General features: G+C 44.8%; 2 protein-coding genes across 8 annotated transcripts in view; one reads left to right on the top strand and one right to left on the bottom strand.

Moving 5' to 3' along the window:
* Nucleotides 1-15,359, bottom strand: part of C5H2orf76 (chromosome 5 C2orf76 homolog) — a 67,756-nt gene extending 52,397 nt beyond the window's left edge. For 4 of the 6 annotated variants that reach the window (XR_004319756.1, XR_004319757.1, XM_006191473.3 and 1 more), the window contains exon 1: nt 14,833-15,232. Coding sequence is in view for 1 of the 6 variants with exons in the window: in XM_032479306.1 (XP_032335197.1) it covers nt 14,833-14,889 (57 nt within the window). In the remaining 5 variants the exon portion in view is untranslated. The other 2 variants (XM_014565019.2, XM_032479305.1) reach the window with 2 other exon arrangements.
* On the top strand, nt 15,357-20,391 carry DBI (diazepam binding inhibitor, acyl-CoA binding protein). 2 transcript variants are annotated; one of them, XM_006191474.3, is made up of 4 exons: nt 15,357-15,514; nt 16,517-16,634; nt 18,685-18,747; nt 20,101-20,391. In XM_006191474.3, exons 1-4 carry the CDS (start codon nt 15,506-15,508, stop codon nt 20,172-20,174), a joined length of 264 nt encoding a protein of 87 aa, XP_006191536.1. In that variant the 5' UTR covers nt 15,357-15,505; the 3' UTR covers nt 20,175-20,391. The 2 variants fall into 2 exon arrangements, with proteins under 2 accessions (XP_006191536.1, XP_032335198.1); XM_032479307.1 differs by lacking the exon at nt 15,357-15,514 and adding an exon at nt 15,769-15,792.
* Nucleotides 20,392-23,517: the final 3,126 nt, after the last annotated feature.

Here is a 23,517-nt window from a genome sequence, read left to right as displayed (position 1 = left end):
AGATTATTTAACTATATTAAGTGCACCCTATGGCCAGTTTTTCCCATAATGAGTCATCCAATGAGAAGACATGGTATGCAATCTGTCCCCAACTTTAGCTAAAGTGGTAAGTGTCACCACCTCGCTCTGCAGGTCAGTGGTCAACTCACTGGCCAGTGTCGTTGTCGGTGACAGACTCCAGGCTCCCTCCTTGTGTCCAGGGTGGAGCCAGTGCCAAGGCTGATACAAGCTGCTGCACCTGGACTGATGCCTCCGACCAAGTGGGAAGAGCAAGAGAGAAACTTAAAGAGAAAGACCCCCGGTTTTCTAAGGCCCGTGGCTGGTTTCTGGGATTTGTTCAGGACTCTGGGCACACGGCTGAGGTAAATACTGCAGAATGGCCTCGTCCTGCTGCTTGAAGTCTTAACTGAGAGTAGCCCTAATTAAACGCTGTCTGAGCACAGAGAGCAAACTTATGGTTACCAGGGGGCAAAGGGCGTAGAAACGGATAAATCGGGAGTTTGAACTCTGCACGTATCAGGGAGTGTTGGAAATGTCAGCTATCTTGATTGTGGTGGTGGTTTCATGGGTGTACACATCTATCGAAATTCATCAAATTGTACATCTGAAACATATGTAATTTACTATACAGAAATTATACAATAAAGCTGTTTAAAAAAATTTTTTTAATGTTGTCTGAGAGTTGATTGAGTCCTAGTCCCTGTCAGTCAGATTAACCAGAGCGGCTGGGAGAGTTGTACACGCAGAGGAAAATTCACCAGAATATGGGGTAGAAATGAGGAGTGGCTCTAGCGGGAAGCAATTTTCTAAGAGTCTCTGAATGTCTGCGTATCTTATGAGCAGAGACACTGGCGGCCTTGGTTCTGGACTATCTTTTTCCAGGATGTCTGTATAGCCCGTGGCCTTGGAAGGCAGTGCCTGCCCCTAGCAGATGGCCGGTGTGTTTACCCTCCAAAATAATAAAGACAGAGGTGCCGGCACATGCCTCATCCAATTCCTCACCTCCTGCTGTTGCTTCGATCCATTCTAAACAAGACCTGGCATTCACCCCGTAGTTAAAACAGCAGGAGGGCCGAGCCGCTGCACAGGTGATGTCCTTATCCTCCCATCACTGTGATGTCAGCAAAAGACCATATTCCACTTCTTAGAAGCACTGGATACGCTCGAAGGACTTGTTCATCCTTCACCCCTGGGAACCACTCTCTCCAGCAGTCCCTTACTGCACTGCTCCTTTTCTAGACCTTTTTCAGGCTCCTCTCCTCCTTGAGACCTGGAATGTTCGCACTCCTCCAGACTCAGTACTACCCCTCCTCTCTTCTCTCCTGTGCTCTCCCTGATGACTTCTTCCTTCCCCTTCCCACCTATGTCTTTCACTGTCATCCGTATTCTGCCCACTCTCTCAGACACATTTCCAGCCCAAACTTACCTGTTAGAGTGGCTACTTAACTTCTCCACTTAGATATCACCAGGCTGAACCTGGTGATATGTAAACAGATATCCCAAACTGAACCTGGCAGTGTAAATCTGAGCCTTCCCCCAACCCCGATTTTCCCATCTCAGTCCATTAGACAACCATCCACTGAATTACTCGAGCCAGCAGCAAAGGAATTCCTCCTTTCTGTACCCTCTAGCAAGCCCATCAGCCAATCTTCTCAGCTCTCTCCCCAAAATGTATCTTGAATTTCCCCCATTTCTCTCCATCTGCATTACTGCTACTCTAATCCAAGCCTCCACTGACACTGTCTCTCCTGGAATAATGGAAAAGCTTCCCAAATAGGGGTGGGAAGGGATAAATTGGGAGTTTGAGATTTGCAAATCTTAACTACTATATATAAAAAATAGATAAACAACAAGTTTCTTCTGTATAGCACAGGGTACTATATTCAATATCTTGTAGTAACCTATAATGAAGAAATACCAAAACCAATATATGTATATGTATGACTGAAACATTATGCTGTATACCAGAAATTGACACACTGTAGTTTCTTTAAAAAGAAAAAAAAATGCTTCCCAAATGGTCTTCCCACTACCAGTCTGGTCCCCTCAATCCACGTGGCATATAGCAATAGGAGTGAGCTTCTAAAAATACAAATCTGAGGACAACTCTCCCCTGCTTAAGCTTCTTCAAAGGCTCCCTAGAGCCCCTAAAGTAAAGGAGTGAACTCATCATCATGGCCAGCCAGTCCCTGCATGATTTGGCCCCTGGCCAGAACCATCTCCCCCTGGCCACCACCTAAGAGTGGCACTGGCCCTCTTTCAATTCTTCCAATACATCAATCTATTTCTGGACTTTACACAGGTAACTTGAAACATTCTTGCTTTTTCTAATACTGGATCCTCCCTATCCTTCTGTTCTCAGTAAATGTCACCTCCCTGGAAGGCCCCTTCCTGACTGGCGCAGCCCCGTCCCCGCCCCTACTATGAGACAATAACCAATGAGGGGAAGGACTGTGTCTTTAATACCAACTGGTTTACTTCTGCTTTTTAGATGAGTGCTGCAGTGTGTGGTATTGTGTCACCCAAGTCCTGGAAGCACAGAGAGTACCACACAGGATCAACCCAAAGAGGAACACACCAAGGCACATGGTCATCAAATTGACAACAATTAAGGATAAGGAGAATATATTAAAATTAGCAAAAGAAAAGCAACAAATAACATACAAGGGGACTCCCATAAGGTTATCAGCTGATTTTTCAGCGGAAACTCTACAGGCCAGAAGGAAGTGGCACGGTATCTTTAAAGTGATGAAAGGGGGAAACTTACAACCAAGAATGCTCTATTCAACAAGGCTCTCATTCAGACTTGATGGAGAAATCAAAAGCTTCACAGATAAACAAAAGCTAAAAGATTTCAGCACCACCAAACCAGATTCACAACAAATGTTAAAGGACCTTTTCTAGTCATCAAACTATAAGAGAACAAAAAGAAGATAGAGAAAAAAAGACTTACAAAAGATTGCTTTGGCTGTTTGGGGTCTTTCGTGGTTCCTTATAAATTTTGGAATTGTTTGTTCTAGTTCTATGAGGAATGTCTTGAGTATTTTGACGGGGGTTGCGTTGGATCTGTGGATTGCTTTGGGTAGTGTGGCCATTTTGATAGTGTTGATTCATCCAATCTAAGAGCACAAGAAACCTTTCCATTTCTTTGTGTCATTTCAGTTTTCGGAGTATAGGTAGCCTCCTTGGTTAAGTTTATTTCTAGGTATTTTGATGTTTTTGATGTAATGGAAATGTTTATGCCGGTTATAAAATTCTGGTTTTTGAAGTGAAAAAAAAAAAAGTGAATGAAGGACTAAAAATGGCAAAACATCCTTCTTTCTTATGGGTAAGTTGTATTCCATTACTTACACACACACACACACACACACACACACATATGTACACAGCATCTTCTTTATCTATTCAATTATTGATGTACACTTAGGATGCTTCCATATCTTGGCAATTATAAATAATGTTGCTGTTAATAGTAGGGTGTATGTATCTTTTTGAATTAATTCTTATTTTGTGATTGGCTTTATTCCTTTGATAACTATGTAAGTTTAAAAGGCTAAAATTCTAAATGTTATTAGAAACAATGAACAGTACATATACGTAAATTTAAAAATATATGTACAGTAAAAAAAAAAAAAAGAATGAATGAGCTATCAAGCCATGAAAGACATGGAAGAAACTTAAAAGACATATTACTAAATGAAAGAGCCAGTCTGAAAAGGCTACAAACTGTGTAATTCCAACCAAATGATATTTCAGGAAAGGTACAGCTACAGAAACAATAAAAATGTCATGGTTTCCAGGAGTCTGGGGAGAGGGAGGGAGGGAGGGATGAACAGATGGAGCACAAGGGATTTTTAGGGCAATGAAATTACTCTGTATGATACTGTAGCGGTGGCTAGGTGTCATTACGCATTTGTCAAAACCCACAGAATGTACACCACGAGTGAACCCTAATGTAAACTATGGACTTTAGTTGATAATAATGTGTCCATGTTGGTTCATCGATTGTACCAAATATGCCACACTGAGGGATGTTGAGGTTAGTGGAATATGTATGTGTGGCTATATGGGACTATTTTCTGCTCTATTCTGCTGTGAATCTGAAACCGCCCTAAAAAAATAGTCTATTAAAAAAAAGAAAGAAAGAAAAGAGAAAAGCAGCCTGCTATTAAATCTGGTAGGGTATAAGCTTCAACCACATGAAACAGCTTTCAAGTGGCCAAAACAGAATCAATGCTCTCCTGAAAAGGACAGAGAACAATGAGTCTTTATTCAACTTTAATTCGCCACAACTTCAGTTACAAATTTAGAATCTAATGTAACTCACAGAGAAAATAATAAACATTTTAAATGGTACTGTCCAACACTTCTGCTTCTGGGAAGATGGAATAGATATGCTTTTCCCTTTACTTCCTGATAAAGTACAGCTTAAAATCCTGGACACTGTCTATAAAACTTAGACAATCAGGGAGGTGGAGGGAGGGCAGCAGACTGGCTGGAGACCTCCAGGCCTGAGGAACAACATGGTGGAGAGGTCCCTGGGTTTTCACATATCTCACACATACAGCTGAAAGTCAGCAACCCAAAAATACCAACAGGTGCAGAAAAGAGAAACTTGAACAAAGCCTGCTGTCTCCAGCCAAAGGACCAGGAAAGGGGCAGCCTAGCAGGACAGAACACTTTTAGACAAATAAGCACTCTATTCCAGCCAGAAACCACATAAAAAAAACCACAGCCCCACCCCAACTAGCAAAGGCAGAGTTAGAGGCTAGACTCCTCCACTTCCCAGGCTTAAATGAGGAGCTCCAACCCTCTGCCAGGGTCATATTAGGGAAGGCCGGGGAGGGAGCTGGACAATAATCAGACTGACTCCCTTGCACCTGGGAGTCAGTGGAGACCTCCAGGGGGGCTGTGACTTCCACCTCCAAAGTAGTAAAAGGCCCCCTCCCCATCCACAGTGGGGCAGTGTGGAGAGTTCAGCTAAGCTACTCCATGGTATTGCTGCCTCGGCGTACATTCTCTGCTTGGCCTTGTGGCCACAGGGATCTTAAACTGAAACTTGCCGCCTCAGGTAAGCACGTGCCCTAGACAGCAGGGCTTAGAGATACAAGCAAATAGGAGATCCTGATACGACTTCCCCAACAGCCCTTGTGATCACCAGTTCCCCCTGCCTCCCAGGGCCCTCCCCTTAGACACCCTTAGATAACACCCCCATGGAGCTTACCAGATCCCTGCACTTTCGGTTTGAGCTGATCAATCTATAGTCTTAGCCCAGGAACCCCACAGACCCTAATTAAGACGTGTGCCCTGGGTCCTATTGCTCCCTCTCTGCGCTTAGGCTTGACCTCCCCATGTGACCCCCTCGAGGAGTGCCATATTCTTCCTCCAGGACCTGTGAGTAGTAATAAACTTCTCTATTTCAATTTCTCCGTGGTCCTCAGTTGGCCACAGTTCAGCATCCACAGTTGGGCTCCACTTGACAAATGTCAATTTAACAAAGCAGATAGGGTCAGAATCAGAACTTTCACCATCATCCATCCTTAATGAGGCCATCCCCACCTCCACCCCAGTGCCTGTTTAAGACACCTGGGGAGCAGTGAGGAGGCAGTCCTACCCCTCACTTGGGGAGCAGTGAGGAGGCAGTCCTACCCCTCCCAAACAGGCAGGTACCCTATAGAGGCCAAGTGGGGAGTCAGAACTCCCACCCCTACCTCAAGCGTCAACAAGGAGGGAATCAGGAACCTGAACTTCTAACCTCCTTTCCCCAGTAGACACAAATCAGCATACACCTTCCACTGTCAGATGGTGTCAGAGAAAGTCACTAAAAAAGGAGATTTAAATAAGATCCAGAATCTCATGTCTCTGGTTTCAAATGAAAAACACTCAGTATACTGAGAATCAGGAATATTCCAACCTGAATGAAAAAAGACAATCAACTAATGCCAACACCAAGATGACCGAAAACTTAGGACATGACAAATGTTTCAAAGCAGACATCACAAACATGCTCCAGTAAACAATTACAAGTACACCTGAAACAGTGGAAAAATTTTAAAATCTTATAAAAGAAATGGAAGCTATAAAGAACCAAGTGGAAATTTTAGAACTGAAAAATACAATAACTAAAATTTTCAAAACTCAATAAATAGGCTCAACGGTAGAATGGAGAGAACAAAGGAAAGAATTAGCAAACTGGAAGATAAAACCACAGAAATTACCCAATCTGAACAACAGACAAAATAGACTAAAAAAAAAGGCGGCCGAGGGTGGGTGCAATAAACAGAGTCTCAGAACCTGTGGGACTATAATATTCCTATTATCAGAATTCCAAAAAGATTGGGTAAAAGGACAGGGCTAAAACAGTAATGGCTGAAAACTTCCCAAATTTGGTAAAAGGTATAACCATACAGGCTCAACATGTTAAATGAACCCCAAACAGGACAAACCTAAATAAATCCACTCCAAAACACACCATAATCAAATTTTTAAACACTAAAGACAAAGGGAAAATCTTGAAAGTAGCAAAGGGGGAAAAAAGAAAACATTACCTGTAGGGGAAAAAACAATTCAAATTAACAGTGGATTCTCCATCATACGTCATGGAAGCCAAAAGAAAATCGCACAACATTGTTCAAGTGCTTAAAGAACTCTCAAAAGAGAATCTTATGCACAGTGAAAATAATCTTCAGAAATGAAGGGGAACTCAAGACATTCTCAGACGAAGGAAAACTAGAAGAATTTGTTACCAGCACACCTACCCTAAAAGAATGGATAAAGGCTATCTAACAAAGAAAGTGATAAAGGAACAAACTTTGGACCAACAGGGTAAATCCACCAACAAGATGTAGAAATCCTAACATGTATGAAAAAACCACAAAGCTGTTAAATAAGTGAAAGAAAAACTGATAGAGTTGAAAGGAGAAACAGACAAATCCACGATTATATTTGGAGATTTCAACACCCCTTTCTCAACAATTGATACAATAACTAAGAGAAAAGCAACAGGGATACAGAATTCAACAATACCATCAACCATCAGGATGTAATGGATATTTACAGAGCAGTCCACTAACCAGAGTAGAATGCACAATCTCTTTTTAAGTGCCCACAAAATATATATCAATAAGACCATATCCTGGGCCACAGGAGGGGAAAAAAAGTTAAACAACTGAAAATATACAGAATGTGTTCTCTGACCTCAATGGAATCAAATTAGAAATCAAAAACAGAATGATAACAGAAGATCTCCAAACACTTGGAAACTAAGGAATAAAGCTACACAATCTCTAGGTCAAAGAAGTCTTAAAAGAAATTTTAAAATACATTGAATTGAATAAAAATAAAAATACAACATAATAAAATTTGTGGTACACAGTTAAAACATTTATAGTACTAAATGCACAAATTACATTTTTTAAAAGTCTCGAGTCAATAATCTCTCTCACCTCAAGAACCTAGAAACAGAAAAGCAAAACAACCCAAAGCAGGCAGAACAAAAAAAAATAATAATAATAAAGAACAGAAATCAGTAAAATTGAAAACAGAAAGATAGTAAAGAGAAAATCAATGAAAAAAGAGCTGGTTCTTCAGAAAGATAAAAAAAATTGACAAATTTTGTGCAAGACTGGCCAAAAAGGAGAGAAGATGTAAATGACCAATATCAGGAATGAAACAGAGGGTATCTTCCTAGACCCTGCACACACCAAGAGGAAAGTAAGGGAATAGTATGAACAGATCCACATATGCAAATTTCACAACTTAGATTAAATGGACCAATTTCTTGACAAACACAAACTACCACCACTCATCCAATATGAAATAGATAATCTGAATGGGAATTATTAAGGAAATTGAATTCATAATTTTGTTATTACTTAAATATTTTTTATTTAATGGAGGTACTGGGGATTGAGCCCATGACTTCGTGCATGCTAAGCAAGCGCTCAGCCACAAAGCTATACTCTCCCCTGAATTCATAATTTTGAAACAACCAAAAAAGAAATCTCTAGGCCCAGAAGGTTTCACTTGAGAATTCTACAAAATACCAATTAACATCAACTCTACACAATCTCTCTAGAAAACAGGAGGAGGGAATTCCCAAATTCATTTTATGAAGCTAGTAATTCCAGGATAACAAGCCAAACAAAGACATTAAAAAAATAAAACTACAGATCAGTATCCCTTATGAATATAGACATAAACATCCTTAAAATATTAGCTAATAGGGAGGAAGGTATAGCTCAGTGGTAGGATACGTGCCTACCAAACACATAGTCCTGGGTTCAATCCCTAGCACTTCTATTAAAATAAATAAATAAAACCTAATTACCTACCCCCTCCCAAAAAAAAATACAGTGCTATATGTCAACTGTATCTAAAATAAAACTGGAAAAGATTTAATATTAGCAAACACAATTAAGAATATACACAAAGAATTATACATTATGAATCATGACCAAGTGGGGTTTCTTCCAGAAAAGCAAGGCTAGTTTAATATTCGAAAAGCAATCAATGTAATCTACCACATTAACAAGCTAAAGAAAAAAGATCACACAATCATATTAATCAATGCAGAAAAAGTATCTGACAAATTTCAACATACATTCATGATGAGAACTCTCAAAATTAGAGGGAAACGTCTTCAGCTTGATAAAGGGCATCTACAAAAAACACCTTACAGCTAACACTACAATTAATGGTTAAAGATTGAAGGCCTTCCCCGTAAGATCAGAACAAGGCAAGGATACCCACTCTCATCACTTTTATTCAACGTAGTGCTGGAAGTTCTAGTCTGTGCAATATGGCAAGAAAAGGAAATAAAAGGCACATAGCTCAGAAACAAAACTGTCCCTATTTGCATATGACATAAACATGCCAGGACTTACATGCTGAAAACTACAAACTGCTGATGAAAGAAATCAGAGAAGATCAAAATAAATGGAGAAACATGCTATGTTCATAGACTGGAAGACTCGACATAGTAAAAATATCAATCCTCCCCAAACTGATACACAAGTTTAACACAATTCCTATTCAAAAATCACAGCAAGATTTTTTGTAAATATAGGCAAGATTATTCTAAAAATTTATATGGAATGGGAAAAGAACTAAAATAGCTAAAACAATTTTGAAAAAGAAGAATAAAGTAAAAGGAATCAGGTTACCTAATTTCAAGACGCATTACACCGCTATAGTACTCAGGACTGTGTGGTACTGGTGGAACAGATGCACAGATCAACAGAAGAGAGAACCCAGGAAAGAACACATAAATATGCCCAACAGATGACTGATAAAGGTGCAAAAGCTGTTCAACAGAGGTAAGATATCTTTCCAACAAATGGTGCTGGAGCAATCAGTCGTCCAAGGGAGGGGTGGGGGAAAGAACTTCAACCTAAATCTTACACCTTATACAAAAATTAACTTAAAATAGATTATGTTAATTTTAAAATGCAAAACTATAAAACGTTCACAAAAAATGTAAAAGAAAATCTTCAGCATCTAGGGTAGGCAAAGATTTATGAGACCTGACACCAAAAGTGCAATCCACAAAAGAAAAAAATTGATAAACTGGATTTCATCAAAATTTAAAACTTATGCTCTGTGAAAGACTCTGTTAAGAAAATGAAAAAACAAACTAAAAACTGGGAGAAAATATTTGCAAACCACATAGCCAACAAAGGACTGGTATCTAGAATATATAAAGAAATCTCGAAATTCAACGCTAAAAAAAAATCCAGTTGAAACACATGCAAAAGGCACAAAGAGAAATTTCACAGGAGATACACAGATGGCACAAATAAGCACATGAAAAGATGTTCAATATCACTAGTCATGAGGGAATGCAAATTAAAACCACGAGATATCACTACACACCTATCAGAATGCCTAAAATAAAAAAGTGGTAACACCCAATGATATGGAGAAACTGGATCTCTCATTCACTCCCAGTAGGAATGGAAAATGGTACAGCCACAATGGCTCTTACAAAACCAAAAATGCAGATGTCCTTCAACGGGTGACTGGGTAAACAAACTGGTTCGTCCACATGATGGAATACTACTCAGCAGTGAAAAGGAACTATTGGTACACACAACAATCTAGATGAATTACCAGAGAATTATGCTGAGTAAAAAGGTCAATCCCAAAAAGTTACAAACTACATGATTTCATTTATATAACATTCTTGAAATGATAAAATTATAGAAATGGAGAACAAAGTTCTGGTTGCCAGGAGCTAAGGAGGGGTAAGGGCAGGAGGGAAGTGGTCGTGGCTATCACAAGGTAACATGAGGGATCCTTGATGATGGAAACATTCGGTATCTTAAATATATCAATGTCCACGTACCATTTGCGCTATGCATTATAGTTGTGCAAGATGTTCCCACTAGGATAAGATGGGTAAAAAGGGCATGAGGGATCTCTGTGTTATTTAACAACTAATAGCACATAAGTCTACCATTATCTCAAAATAAAAATTAGGTTCTTTTTTAAATGGCATTATCTCAAAATAAATTTTTTTTTCCAATGGCATTATCCCCAAAGGACTTATCAGTCTAATCATTTGTCATCAGATTTTAATATTTTAGTTATTTTAATATTTCTAATTTTCTTGTTGACAGGCAATAGAAGAGCTCGCTAGAAAATTCCATCTCTAACAACCTGGTTCCAAAGCATTTACCAAGTGCTTGTCATGTGCAACTCGGAGCTAGGGAAACAGGCAAAGAGGAATACAATGCAGATTTAGAAGAGAGCTTGTACTTCCAATGAATTTGAACAGGAACTATAGTACTGAGCTCAAGACACTTCATAAGGAGCTTCATTATTCCTGCCCATAATCATAAGTATTTCTAAACAGAATAGGGGCAGCACCCAACGAGTGTTATGACCAACTCACATGTAAGTAACTCTAAAGGAAGTCTTCTCTTCCTTCCTTCCTTCCTCCCAGCCACTGTGAGACACTTCCTGCCAGGAACCTCCCACCCTCTCCTCTCCCTGTCTCAATTCAGCCCAAACCACCCCTACATGTTAGCTGGACAGAAACAGGACAGGGGAAAGGTGAGACTCATACACACTTGTGTCTCTCTCTCACACACACACACACACACACACACACACACACACACACACACACTCACTCTTCTCTCACCCAACTTGCTGTAACTCCTCTGAATATGAACACCCAAAGGAAGAAAAGAACAGCAAAGGAGAAGGGCTGGTTAAGACCTCCAGCTGCCAGGCCTCCTCTCACTGGGTGTGTCATCAGAAAAGGAAGAGACAAAGGGAAAAAGAAAAAAAAAAAAAAAAAGGAAGTAAGGAAAGAAAGAAAAGCTATGCTACATTCATACTGCACCCCAACCGCAGCTTTCACAAAACAAACAAAAGCCCCCAACTCTGTCCACTTCTCCCCTCTCCAATCCCAGAAGCATTTCCCAAGTACCTCTAGAACTGAGTTCCCCCTAAAACTGAGTTCCCCTGCCAAGTATGACCAGTCTCTCTACCCAAAACTGTATTCCCTTTCCTGTCCCCTCTGACCACAATCCTTTGCTAACTGAGCAGTGATCAACCAGTCAGCTGACTGCAACTGTTGCTGTGGATAGCATCTTTAACGTACTATACAAACTCAGGTTGTGCCTCCAGGGCAAGATGAGCTCACAGACCCCCGAGCCATGGACCACCTGGCCAGAGAACTGTAAACCAGAGACATCCCAACTCCCTAAACGAGTAAGAAATGTCACAAGACAATGATTAATTCCAGCCTCTTTGTTCTTCCCCCTTTAAAAAAAAAAAAAAACCTAACTCGAAGACCAGGTTGGAGTGGATCTGAGGCTTGTCTCCCATCCCTTGCTTGGTGCCCTGCAGTAATCTTGTACTTTCCTTCACCACAAACCCCATGTTAGTCAGACTAGCTTTTGCTGCATGTAGGGTGAGTGGGCCAAAGTTCAGTTCAGTAACACCTCCTTCCCTTGAAAACACACTGGTCTCCTCCCAGCTTTGCTGGAGCCATGCCTCAGAAGTCACATTCCAAGAAGCTGGAAAATAAATACCGAATGTGTATAATCATCATTTGTGAATACTCTAACCCTTGCCTTCTAGTAAAGCTTTGCTGTAAAGCTTTTTAATGATTTTCACATTTTAATGATTAGGTTACCCTTGGAAATTAGAGGTTTCGTTTATACCAAGAAACCTAACATTAAACTACTAGTCACACCCACTGGGCAAGAACTGCTTTCACCTGTTAATAGAACTTGACGGTCTAGCTCTAGGCTGAGACCCAGCAGTGAAGCCTGTGAAAACTGGCAACCCAAGGATGTGAGGGCAAGCCGCAGTAACAATGGCCTCTCTACCAACTGGGAGGGTCAGTTAGGCTGACTGGTTGGGTCATCAGTTCCCCATCTTCCCTTAACATTTCAGGTGTCCTGTTTCCAAGGCTGGGAGTGGCATGAAGTGATTAAACCTGGTACTTGCACCAGAGTTCACCTACTATATATACCCTACCCATAGTTTCACATTCAATTCTAATAAACTTAGTTGGTTTCTAAATTCATAGCTAGTCTGAAAGAATACATTTCATTCAAAGAAAAGCACTCTGTTCATTTACCCATCATTTGTTAAATGTCTAAGAAGTGCCAGGCACTCGGAGACAGAGCATTGACGAATACACAGTGATCCCTATTCTCCCTGGTTTATGTAGGGGAGGGGGCTCAGACGGTAGAAGAGTAAATAAAAATACTTGCACATAATTACAAAAAATTAATTCATTACAAAATGTGACAGTTGCTAATAAGGATATAAACAGAGCTGAGGAACTCATCCTTTCTCAGCAACTTCCTTTCCAGTACAGTAAAATGTAGCTACAAAAATCATATCATCTATTGACCCCAAATATACTGTGAAATTGACTTTAAAAAATTAAATCCTTGTTGTCCTCTCTTTATGGTGAAAGCTGAATGGCATTCCAACTCCCTAGAATGGAGGTGGTAAGTGCCAGGCATAAGGCAGCGTTTCCACAGGTGAAGGTTGCCAAAAATGGTCACTGAGAAGTGAGGGAAGAAAATGGGGAGTAAGACAAAGAGCAAGCCTTAAGCTATTTCACCACTTGGTCTAAGGTGGGCCCTCTAACAAGGAAGAACACTTCCTTCTACTTGTCAAGATCACAGAGCACTCTATGCCTGGGATCCATAATCCTTCCTCGTTCCACCCTTCAGGCGATTTAGCAACGTTTGTAGAATCACTGGGGCACAAAACCACCATGTGGAAAATTGACTTTTTAAGGAAAATGGAGTATATTCCAAACAAGCAACCCACAAATCAGCCCCACTTAAACTGGAGACTGCCAAGTTAATTTAAAACACTGGCCTTGCTTTCTGCAATGTTTACCTCCAGTCAAAACTCTTATGTTGGAGGGTGGGAGGGTATAGCTCAGTGATACAGTGCTTGCTTAGCATACATGGTGTTCTGGATTCAATCCCCAGTACCTCCATTAAAATAACAAGCAAAAAAATTAAAACCTAATTACCTTCCCCCAAAATAAATTAAAAAAAAAAAAAAGCGATCACCTCAACCAACCCCGGAGGAATATTCAGAAAATTACCCAATCTCTTCAAATGTGCCAAACACAATAACCTAATGTATAAACCTACTGACTGGAAGATACTTTTGAAAGCAAATCTGACCCACAAAGGCAATAATAAATTTCCATTAAGGAAGCTATAAGCACAAATTACCGAGCAAAAACAAATCCAAGCTTCATCTGGGCCTCAGAGCAGAAAAAAAAAAAAAAAAAAAAGAACAGTTGTGAATTGTTATTTTAGAAGAAACCCATCTCTTACAATTCAGATGTAATTTCCCCAAAGTTAACTCCAAGATTTTTGCTAATTTGTTTAGCTTTGCTTTCTCAAACAAAATTATTCAGACTGAAGACTCTAAATGTGTTCCCTGCTATTGCACCTCTACTTCTTATTTTATAAAGACTAACCTCCAAGTTAGGAAGTTACACCTGAAAGCTTTCACCTGGCCTTTTAGTCTAACTACCTACAGATATGAATTAATGGCGGGAGGGGGGATAGTCCACTCCTCTTGTCACAAATTAGGAATTGGAGAGGAACGATCTCCCTTTTTTTGAAAGAGCTCCAGAAAATTTTCCATCAATTCCCTCCGTTCACCCAGCTCCTCTGTAACAGCTGCGAGAAAATTCTCCCTTTGATCTCTCAGGCATCACCCTCAAACTCTCCCATCTACCTGTGCTGCTCTCCCATGGAGAGCATCAGCCTCTGTAACAACCGTGCAAAGCTGCCTCCCCCACCGCCCCAGTCTCCTCATTCTCTGCTTAAAAGCCTCCAACTTCCCATTTCACTCAAAATAAAAATCTTAGTCCCTATAAAGTTCAAGTTCTGCATCATCTAGCCAGCCTGCCACCTCCTTAACCCTCCAGCCTCATCTCCTGCTATCTTTCCCCCACTCCCAGCTCACACCTTTACACTAGTTTTCTGCCTGGAATGCTCCCTCCTCTCCTTGAGGGGCTTTCTCAAATGTTACCTTCCCTTAACCTTCCACCCCCAGCCCATGTAAACCTGCCAATTCCTAACTATCCTCCTAGCAAACTCTATTGAACTGACTGTTATCCCCAATATAAGTTCCAGGAATGCAGGGATTTATCTGTTTTGTTCACTGCTGTGTCCCCAAAATCTAGATCGGTGCAAGTTACCCGACAAGCGTTCAGTAAGCATGCGTGAATGAAGGAGAGTCATTTACTTAACAAATGTTTGCTGAGCACCTACTCCGGGCTCAGTTTAAATCAAGACAAATAACACACTGTCCCTGACTTTAACGCACCAGATTGATTGAAAAGTCAGGGCTGCAAACTACGGCCACCGGCAGGTCACACAACATGTTCACAGGAAGAGGCCTCGGCTTCGCATTTCTGGGGACCAGTCCAGCTTCCCACCATCGCGCGGTTCTCCAGGGACCATCCCCAGAGGGTCCACCTCTAGTCCCCTGAGAGGGGCGGGACTCACTCGCCCTCCCCAAGCCTGAAAGCTATCCAGCAGCGCAACTTTCGGCCTCTTCACGCCGGACACAAGATCTAAAGAAACAAATTTAAGAGCCTAAGCTCCTCAGCTTCCGCCCCACACCAACTCTGCCCCGCGGGCCATTCCCCACTGAGGTCCGGACCGAACCTCGGCTCGAACCAGCGGTCCCTGCCTGACGACAGTCCGCGACCTATTTCCGCGGTCCCCACCTGCTCCCGGCGTCCCCTTCGGCTCTTCCCAGTTGCGCGTGCGCAAGCAAACCCTCGTGGGTTCAGGCGAGGGTGGGGCGGGCGCCCGGGCTGGGCACACCTCCAGCGTAGAGCTGGCTTCTGATTGGCTGCCTCTCGCTCTCCCGAGCACAGCCGGGGAGGCCTGCGGCTGCGCCTCTAAAGGCGCTACCAGTCGAGTCTTGTGCTACTGCGTCCTGCTCCTCGCAGCCTCCGCGGGCTCTCTGGAATCGTTGCAACCCTGCCGGCATGTCTCAGGTATACGCGTGCCCAGCCTGGTTGCGAAGGTGCAACGGGGCTGGAGGCTGGTACGGGGATCAGCCTGCAGACACAACTTCGCAAGGTCTTTCCCTTCCGGGCTCTGCTGCTATTCCTGGACCCATGCCCAGCCCGGATTCTTTTGACAGAGCCCTGTAAGCGGAACTTTCCGGTTCGGGACTCAGAACGCAACTACCCAGCTCGCAACTGCTGGAATATTGCCCATGGGAAGGAATTCGCAGTGAAGCAGGAATAGGGGTCGGAGGCGAGGGTCCTAGGTAGACAGATGGGATGTAGTGGGTTACATGGGTCGAAAGAGTAAGGGGACCGAATGCCCCACGCGGAAGGACACGGTAGGAGTAGGGCGCCACGCAGTGTGGAGACGCAGGGAGGTCAAGGGAATTAGGGGCCGAGTGTCCGGCGTGCTTGAGAAGGGGAGGGACGCGCCCTGGGGGAGGGGTGATCTAGAGGCCTTTTCCTCCTTCGACTTTAGACGCTTTTCCGGGACCTGGCAGTGGGGGGAGACTTTTGGCTTCTCTCGCCTCTCTCCAGTCCCGGCACTGGGACAGAGGTCGGCGCCCAGTGGGAGGGGGCCAGCGGGCTCTGGCCGCTGACACCAGTGTGCTCAAGCTCTGTTCTTTTCTCAGCTATTTCAAACCCGCTGTGCCAGCCCTACCCTCAAGTCAGGGCTAACCTGGGACCCCGTCTGGCCCGGTAGTTGCCAGACAGTTGGCCACGCTGCTTCAGTCTTAGCCTGCTTCCTTCACCTGTTTCCATCACCTGATACCTGGTATAGTGAGAAATCTCAGTACACAGTTGTCCATCAAATGAGTGAACAGATGTGCTTCCCCTCCTGGTTTTGCTGAATCTTTCGGGCTGCCCCGTTGAGGAGATGAGGAAACACTGCTTTTCCTCACCTGCATTGCTGGGGGAATACTGCCTTTCCAATCCCTCCACCCGTTACTGAACTCTGTTCAGACCTCTCGTCTCCTTGGATTTTAGGCTGAGTTTGAGAAAGCTGCTGAGGAAGTTAAACACCTCAAGACCAAGCCGGCAGATGATGAGATGCTGTTCATCTACAGCCACTACAAACAAGCGACCGTGGGTGACGTGAATACAGGTACGCTAAGCTGAGGTTGGGAGAGCCCATCAAAGCAGCTCAGCAGCCTTGGCTGGTGCTGGAACTCAATGTGCAGGAGCCTCACTCTCAAAACTACCCAAGGCCCTACTCTTCAGGCAGGACATGGTGATGGTTCATGGGGTTCTTGGGGTTTCAGCTGGAGAGTTTCCCCAAAGATCATGTTCCTGGATGGAGTTGACAGACCCTGCACCGTTCTTGGCTTCTTCGTGGCTCAGAGAGCAGAATTCAAATTCTAGTTTGGGAAGGACTTTACTGGTTATCACTAGCATTTCCCATCTATTTGGGAGGAAGCAAAGATCCCAGCTCAAAAGAGACTTGCTCCAAGCTCTCAGCTCAGTAATAGTTTTGTCAAACCATACTGCTTCCAGCCCAGATGGGCAGGATCAAAGTCAGAGCACTTGGCAGCCGGACCAAGCCTGATGTCAGGAGCAGAGAAACAGCTGACTTCCTGGAGCAGGTCAGAAGCATTTTTTTGCTGACAGCAAAATGCTGATGAACATTTGTTCCCTATCAAAAAATCTTGGTACAGATTTTGAGGCCTTGGTTTGGACCACCACATTCGGGAACGCTGTCTTGCCCGCCTTGGACAGTTTTCACTCTGCCCCTAAGTGTCTGAAACCCAGAAGTGTATAGGAAGAGCACGATGCAGCCTGTGCAAGGACTCAGAGGTGGTGGCTACAGTAGCATAGAAGGAGGCCACCCCTACTCTTGTTTGGGAGGGTGAGCATAGGCCCCTAATCCCACTGCAGTTGGGGCAGAGGGTGGAGCAGGTGGGCTGGCTGCCAGCCCGCTGGAAGCAGGGAATGGTGCCCAGAGCTCAAGATCCTGGCAGTGCCAAATCAGAGATCACAGGGAGGGCTTAGATGAGAAAGCTCTTGTGGTGAAGGTGAGTTTTACCCTGGATCTATAAACTCTGCCTCCTCCTAGGGAGCCAAGAGGGATGAAGTGTGGGTGACTAGAGTGGCTGAGATGCTTTTCTGATAAACACAATTTTCACAGAGGCTGGCCTCTGCCCTGCTTTCACATATGTATGGATAGACCGGTGTGGGAATCTGTCACTTCCCAATCAGCTCACTCTAGAACTGTGCTGTCCAGTACAGTAGCCACTAGCCACATGCAGCTATCTAAATTTAAAGTGAAAATAGTTAGCATTAAATAAAATCAGAGGTTCGGTCACATTTCAGGTGCTCAGTTGCCACAATTGGCCCCTGGGTTGGACAGTGCAAATGTACAACCTTTCCGTCCTCATGAAAAGATGTTGGGATGTGCTGCTCTAGGATTCTAATGATGAGTCTCCGGGGGCAGTTTTGCTCAAGTATCCCTGGGATTGCTTCCCTGCAAGCTCCTGGTGGGAGACTTGCTGTTTCTCAGATGCAGTGGTCCAGGCTCTGGGCACTGTGGTTGCTCCCCTTGGCTTTGTTCTCAGCATGGCAGTGAACTAAGTCAGCAGGGAAGTGGTGTGTTTCCCAAGCGTAAAACCATGGTATAACTTAAAGGAAGCTTGCCCTCAGGGGAAGAAAAGAAACCCTCCCACAAATCAACAAGAAATAGACTAAAAATTTGATAGAAAAAATAGGGCAAGGATATGAACAGACAGTTCACAGAAAAGGACACCCAAAAAACTGATGACAGTAATGCATGAGGGAGATAAACTGAGTGGGAAGACTGGGAGGAAACGGAATTAATTCCGTGGTGCTTGAATTTTAAGCCAGGTGACTGGATGTAGTACTTGTTTGAAAAAAAAAAATTTAAGTACAGTTTTTAAAAGGAGACATTTTGGATTTATTTAACTTAAAAGACAAGGACTCTTTAGTAATGAGAGCAGTTTTCCTCCTATTTTCTCTAGATCTTAAGTTTGGATTTCTGTACGTGTGGATTTCTGAAGGCAGAACCCGCCATACTAGACTCATTTAATAGCCTACCTAGAAGGAATAGATGTAATCAAAGTTGGTATTCATGGCAAGAAAACTGATCAAGGTCTCCATCAGAACTTGCAGCAGATCTAATCTCTTTCCTTCCCTTGTTTAAGAACGGCCTGGAATGTTGGACTTCAAAGGCAAGGCCAAGTGGGATGCCTGGAATGAGCTGAAAGGTAATTGCTCTAATCCGTATCCTTCATTTGGAAAGCCCGGCAGTGAAACACTCGTCATTAAGGAGTGTAAGAGGTGCGGGGAGAGAACGCAGTGGAAGAGGCACATGCTGGGGAACCAGTTTGACCTGGGCCAGAATGGAAAAAAACTAGGCCACCTAATTTTTCTCCCAATACCATTCATGCCTTTTCCAAAAGCCCCATCTCAGAGCCGCGGGGTCATCTGGAGAAAGGGGAGGGACTGGGGACCAGGCCAATAGATGGGGAGGCGATAGAGTTGGCTTGGGCTTTATATGTATCCATAAGGGGTGGTTTCCTGCCCACACCTCCCTCTCCCCCACAAGACCAGGCAGTGACCCTCTAGTCCAAGCTGCCCTCCCCAGTTCCCCTTCGGCCAGAAAGGCACATAAAGAGGAATGAGCTAATGCATGGCAAGCTGCTGGCACATCGTAGGCTCGGTGAATGGGGCTATTCTATGCTAAGCGACTTCAGCCAAGAAGTATCCCGGCTCCAACTTAATCACGTGCCACCTGCAGCAGCAAGACCCAAAAGTTGGCACTAAAGTGCCCGCCAGCTTTTGTGCCCTAGCTAGCTGGTTTCTGAATAAGCCCTCTGTCTCCCTTCAAATGAGAAACCCTTGAATTCAAAAGGGGCCAGAGAACAATAACCACACTCCTAGGATTTGTCAGTAACTGGAACAGGAATGCCTGTCCGGCTGTCCATTCCCATTGGGCATTTCCATGCCATTCTCAGACCCCACATACTTGCCCGTGGGCATCTCTCTTTCGCCACAGAACCCAGGAAACTGGGCATCACTGTCTGGGGGCTCTCACCCTTTGTATCCCCTCCAAGAGCCAGCTCAGAGTTCTCAAAACTTTGCTCAGAGCTTCTCTCTGGGGAGAAGAGGGTGCCTGGCTTTGTTTGGGTTTTTTTTTTTTTTTTTTTTTTTTTGCCACTGGCAGCTTAACAGCTCTGGGAGATAAGAGCCTGACAGAAAAATACTTGTTTGGTGAGAACCAATCGTGAGACTCAACAGGACCAACAGTTAGTGCAGCTCCCCATGTTCAATCGGACACGACAGTGGGGCCCTCACGTGGCCAGCAGGCCAGTGACAGGCCTCAGGACAGCTGCACACACATCAGGGGGCTCAGTGCTTTCTGGAGCATTCCCTGTGGGCCAGGCTCCTCCTTGAGGACTTTAAGTCGAACCGTGGCCAGGTCTGTGAGGTGGAGATAGTAGAACCGCCCCTCCCAGGTGAGAAACTGAGCCTCAGAGCCCTAAACCAGGGCTCTGTTAAGTCTGCTGCCTTTCTACCATGCCGCCTCTCTGACAAATAACCTTGTCAATGCCTTACAGGGACTTCCAAGGAAGATGCCATGAAAGCTTACGTCAACAAAGTAGAAGAACTAAAGAAAAAATACGGAATGTAAGGGACTGGATTTGGCTGCCAGCCACACATTTCATCTAAACTGATATAATGCCTTGTTTTTCTAACACTGTGGATGAAGTTAATAAATAACCAGTTAACCCTATTGCTCAAGACAGCCCAGGATAGGGCTCGAACAGACTAGGGGCTGGAATGGTTACTGACCATCGCAGAGTAGTTTTTAATCTGAAGATCAATTAAAAGTACCTTTGTTACTTTAAGCCTTTGGTAACCTGGGTTCTTGAAATGATTTCCTCCTCTGTTCCAGTCTGTCTTCCTCACTTGCTTAAGAATTTATCTGGAAGTGTTTGCGCTTAGCCTTCCCACCCTCCTCTATCCTCTGCTGGAGGCCGGAGCAGGTGGTCCCACCTGTTCCAGGCCTGGCACGTGCTCACCTCTCGTGGGGAGAAGGGTTATAGAAGTAGCCTCTCCCACCTTCTCCCAACTCCAGCTGCACTGATCAGGTGGGCGGAACCGTCATTCTGCAGGTCCTGCCAGCCCTCTGTCGGGAGCACTGCTGGCCTCATGCTCTGAACAAGGCAGTGTTGATGAGCATTTGAAGTTTGTCTGAGGTCCAACCAGTCCATGGCTGCAGAGCAAACGAGAAGAAGCCCCCATCAGGGTGAAATGTTAGGCTGTGTGGGGCATTCCCAGAGTCTCCAGGGAAGCTTGACCACAGGCAGCTGAGCCGGCAAAAACAAGTCGGGGGAGTGAGGGCTCAGCAGAGAGAAGGGCGATCAGGACCTGGAGGGGGGTGTGGGGCAAGGGGTTAAGATTAGAGAAGAAAGGCTGGAGCTTGACTTTGGAGGATGCAGTTAGTTGAAGAGAAAGACGAGACAGCTGTCAGACCCTCCTCGCCAGATGTTCCCCTTCCATCACTTTCACGGTCCAGCGAGGGAGATGGTGCTTTTCCCATTTTGCAGGTGAGGAATGCTGAGGCTGAAAGGAATTAAGAAGATGCTCTCTGAGGCTGGGCAGCTCTCCATCCTCCCCTCCAAAGCCTGTGCCCTAGTCTGAGACATAGCTCAGTCTTGCCCCAGAACAGTGAGGCCTTAGAGTAACTTGCCCAAGGTCACTCAGCTGGTACATAAACTCAGAACCAGCACTCAAGTGCAGATCTCCCTGGTTCAGATGCCAGTCCCAGCCATGGTGGTCTCACAGGTGTGAACAGCGCTGTGGGGGGAAAGACAGGTGGCAGGGAGGATGGCTGTCTGGTACGGCTGGAGTATGGCATGCCTTCAATGCAGAGTGGGACTTGGTAGTGGGAAGTGGACAACGAAGTTGAAAAGTGCAGAATTTGACCATAGGTGGGTGATTGGGAGCCGCTGGGGAGTCAACAAAGTCAAAGGCATTGATGGTCAGTCTGTATCAACAATTACTGAGAATGGCAAATCCTACAGTTCCAGCCCAGGCTGCCAGGGAAAGACTAAACCCCAAAGCTCAGATCTAGATGGAAAGGTCGCTCCAACAAAGCAATGGGGTCAAGGGCCGCCCAGACACGGCCCAGGGAGGTGACGTCCTGAGTAGCAGTGTTATTTATGCAGGATCTTTTCCAGGTGCTGAGGGCGGACAAGGCAGGAAGCCCAGTCTGCTCTCATCCCACCCGGCCCCACGCCACTCAGGCTGCCAAGACCACCCAGCTCTCTACATCTGTGAGTCCCAAGGGAGGCAGTAGGGAGCCATGGCCACTCACCTGTACTCATGTTTGGATCATCTTTGCTCAGTTATTGGCTGTTTCAGGAGTAAACCAAAGGAAAAACAACCTTAGAGTCCAAGGCATGGTTCTTATCCAAACAGACCTGGCTCCAGGGTCAGGCCTAGTGCACCTACCCAGAGTGTGAGACACTCCTGGCATAGAGTAGGTGCCCCAGGGTGTGCCACTGTATCAGGAATTTTCTCCCACCCTCTTTCAAACCCATTTTTGTCCCTGGAAATATCTGTTGCAACATCAGAGTCAAGGACCTAGTCCAAAAGCAAGTTATCACTCCTTGGGTAACTCTGGAGAGGGTGTGGGTAAGAAAAGCACCTGCTGGGGATCCTGCCCTGTTTCTAGCTTGTCAGAAGCAGCCAGGACCTTGCAGACATTTGCTCAGGCACCGTGTTGCTGCCTCACTGCCGGCCAGAATCCTGGAAGAGAGGACCTGAGCCCAAGGAAGCCTTATAAAGATAGCATGATCTGGCCCTTGGCAGGTGCACTCCGCTAAGATTGTGCTGTGATGGTCTCCAGCCAGTGCAGTTGGGAGGGAAACACTGGAGTGACAAGGTGGACCCAAGGCCTGTCTGCCCACCAAAGACGTGGCCTCTGGTTAATGGCCATCACTTGCGGAGAACTTGCAGGGCAGGGCTTCTACGCTGGTTCTTTGCTTCAGTTTTGAATTTCACCCCACAGGGCCTTGAGGTGAGGACTACACCTCCTGGCTGTGTAGTAGGGATTACCGTGCCCAGTATTCAAATGAGATGAAGGCTCAGGTGATGTGAATGGACCCAAGCCCAGGGCTCTCTGGCCAGGAAGGCCCTGCTGGTCCCCTTCCATCATGTTCCATCTCGTGACCACTGGCTACCCCTCACCGTACACCTCCACCATCCGTCAGATGATGAGAGTGTCCCCCACCCTCCAGCCACCATGTCGCTAGGCTAGCATAAGATGCTGTGAAATCCCCCACCTGCTGGCCGCTCCTTCCTGAAAAGTGGCTTTGAAAAGCAGGTCACCTCTCCAAGGCTTTGTTGCCAGTGATTAGTTTCTTGTCTCGTGGCAGAAAGAATTCAGAGATGAGATGCAGAGGTTAAGAAAGTAAAGTGGGGATTTATTAAGGGATGGATAGGATGCTCTCGGGGAGAGCGGGCAGGCTCAGGTGAACAACTGCACTGAGTTTCTTTGGCAAGTTGGTTACACAGGGTGTAAAAATGAATGGGCGGAATATGTATTGCAGAGGGAAGGATTTGGGGTCTTATTCCCTGATTTTCATCCCAGCTCCACCTTCCCGAAGGAAGGAGGTGTTTTTCTCCTTATTTAGTCTGGATCTGAAGTGTCATAGTGTCAGTGCATGATGGGTACTTCTCATCTGCAAGGTTAATTTTATTGAAGTGAGGACATAATGAGCAAAAAACATTCAGACCCTGGAGGGCAAGGTATGTCACCTCTGGGAGCCTCAGTTTCTTCATCAATAAAATGGGGTTGAGCAGGTCATGTGTCCAGTGTAAAAAGGAAGGAGAGCCAGAGGAGGGGAACGAGAAGGAAACAGGAGTGGCTGGCTCAGCAGGAGTCATGCTGGGAAGTTGTGAGGGGGTGGTGTAAGCAGCAGGATGCATAAAGGTTGTGTAGCATTAAATTACAGGTATTTGGAGTT

Source organism: Camelus ferus, chromosome 5 (genome assembly GCF_009834535.1).
Source record: "Camelus ferus isolate YT-003-E chromosome 5, BCGSAC_Cfer_1.0, whole genome shotgun sequence".
Classification (NCBI taxonomy): domain Eukaryota; kingdom Metazoa; phylum Chordata; class Mammalia; order Artiodactyla; family Camelidae; genus Camelus; species Camelus ferus.
Note: the sequence above shows the minus strand (reverse complement) of the source record. Positions and strands in the feature narration are given on the sequence as shown.